Here is an 804-nt window from a genome sequence, read left to right as displayed (position 1 = left end):
AACAGTTATTCCAGTGACTTTCCAGCTTAAAATTTGGAGGCAAATTTTCCTTGAGAGGAAATCAAGTAGCAATATCTTCAAATATTGATATGCTGTTACATCGTAAGTCCCCCTAATTCACAATTTAATATCGTATACACTACATACTCAAATTGTCAGTCACAGCACATTAACAAAGTTACTAGAAGAACTGGATTACCACGACCAAAGATGTTAGAGTGCACAAAATTCACAGGTGTGTGATATTAATCAGACTTGGCTTTTTTCTCTCCTGCTTCATCAGAGGCTGGGCTCTCCTCGTTTTTAGTTTCTCCATTTTCTGCAGGGAAGTCTTCTTTAGTCTCTTGGTTAGCCACTTCGGCCTGTTTTCCTTTTGCTCCCCTTCTTCCTTTTGTTTGCATTTTTTTGTCTGAAGATTTATCCTTTCCTGCCACCTCATTTGGTTCAGTTTCCACTTTTGTAGGAGCCGGTTTAGCTGACAACCTCACCGATCTCCTCTTGGGCTCCTCCTTCGCCGCCCCCTCGGTGGAGGTGACCTTCCTCTTGGGCATCGTGGTGGCGGGACCGGCGCGTGCCAGGTGCCTGCAGGCCGAGATGCGCCAAGAGGCTTCGTGATGTTGGGCTGCCTGACCGCTGCCACTCCTCCCGCCGCCGCCGCCGCCGCCGCCCGAGCTGCTGAGACCCGCCCACATCACAGTCTTAGCCAGAATGCCAATTTAGGACCTTTTTCTTTTTTTTAAAGAACATTTCTAAGTATTTAGTTTAATTCAAGTATGCAAATAATAAAGCTCAATGAATTTTCAC

General features: G+C 45.9%; 1 protein-coding gene across 1 annotated transcript; it reads right to left on the bottom strand.

The window, feature by feature from the left end:
* Positions 1 to 245: 245 nt before the first annotated feature.
* Positions 246 to 551, bottom strand: LOC309834547 (non-histone chromosomal protein HMG-14-like; the record flags this gene model as incomplete). Its single annotated transcript, XM_082673476.1, has 1 exon — positions 246 to 551. The coding sequence occupies one exon, from the start codon at positions 549 to 551 to the stop codon at positions 246 to 248; it is 306 nt and encodes a 101-aa protein (XP_082529602.1).
* Between the last annotated feature and the right edge of the window lie 253 nt (positions 552 to 804).

The sequence above is a fragment of the Grampus griseus genome (genome assembly GCF_964374135.1).
Source record: "Grampus griseus genome assembly, chromosome: 16".
Classification (NCBI taxonomy): Eukaryota; Metazoa; Chordata; class Mammalia; order Artiodactyla; family Delphinidae; genus Grampus; species Grampus griseus.
The sequence above is the reverse complement of the archived record's forward strand: the minus strand, read 5'-3'. Positions and strand labels throughout refer to the sequence as shown.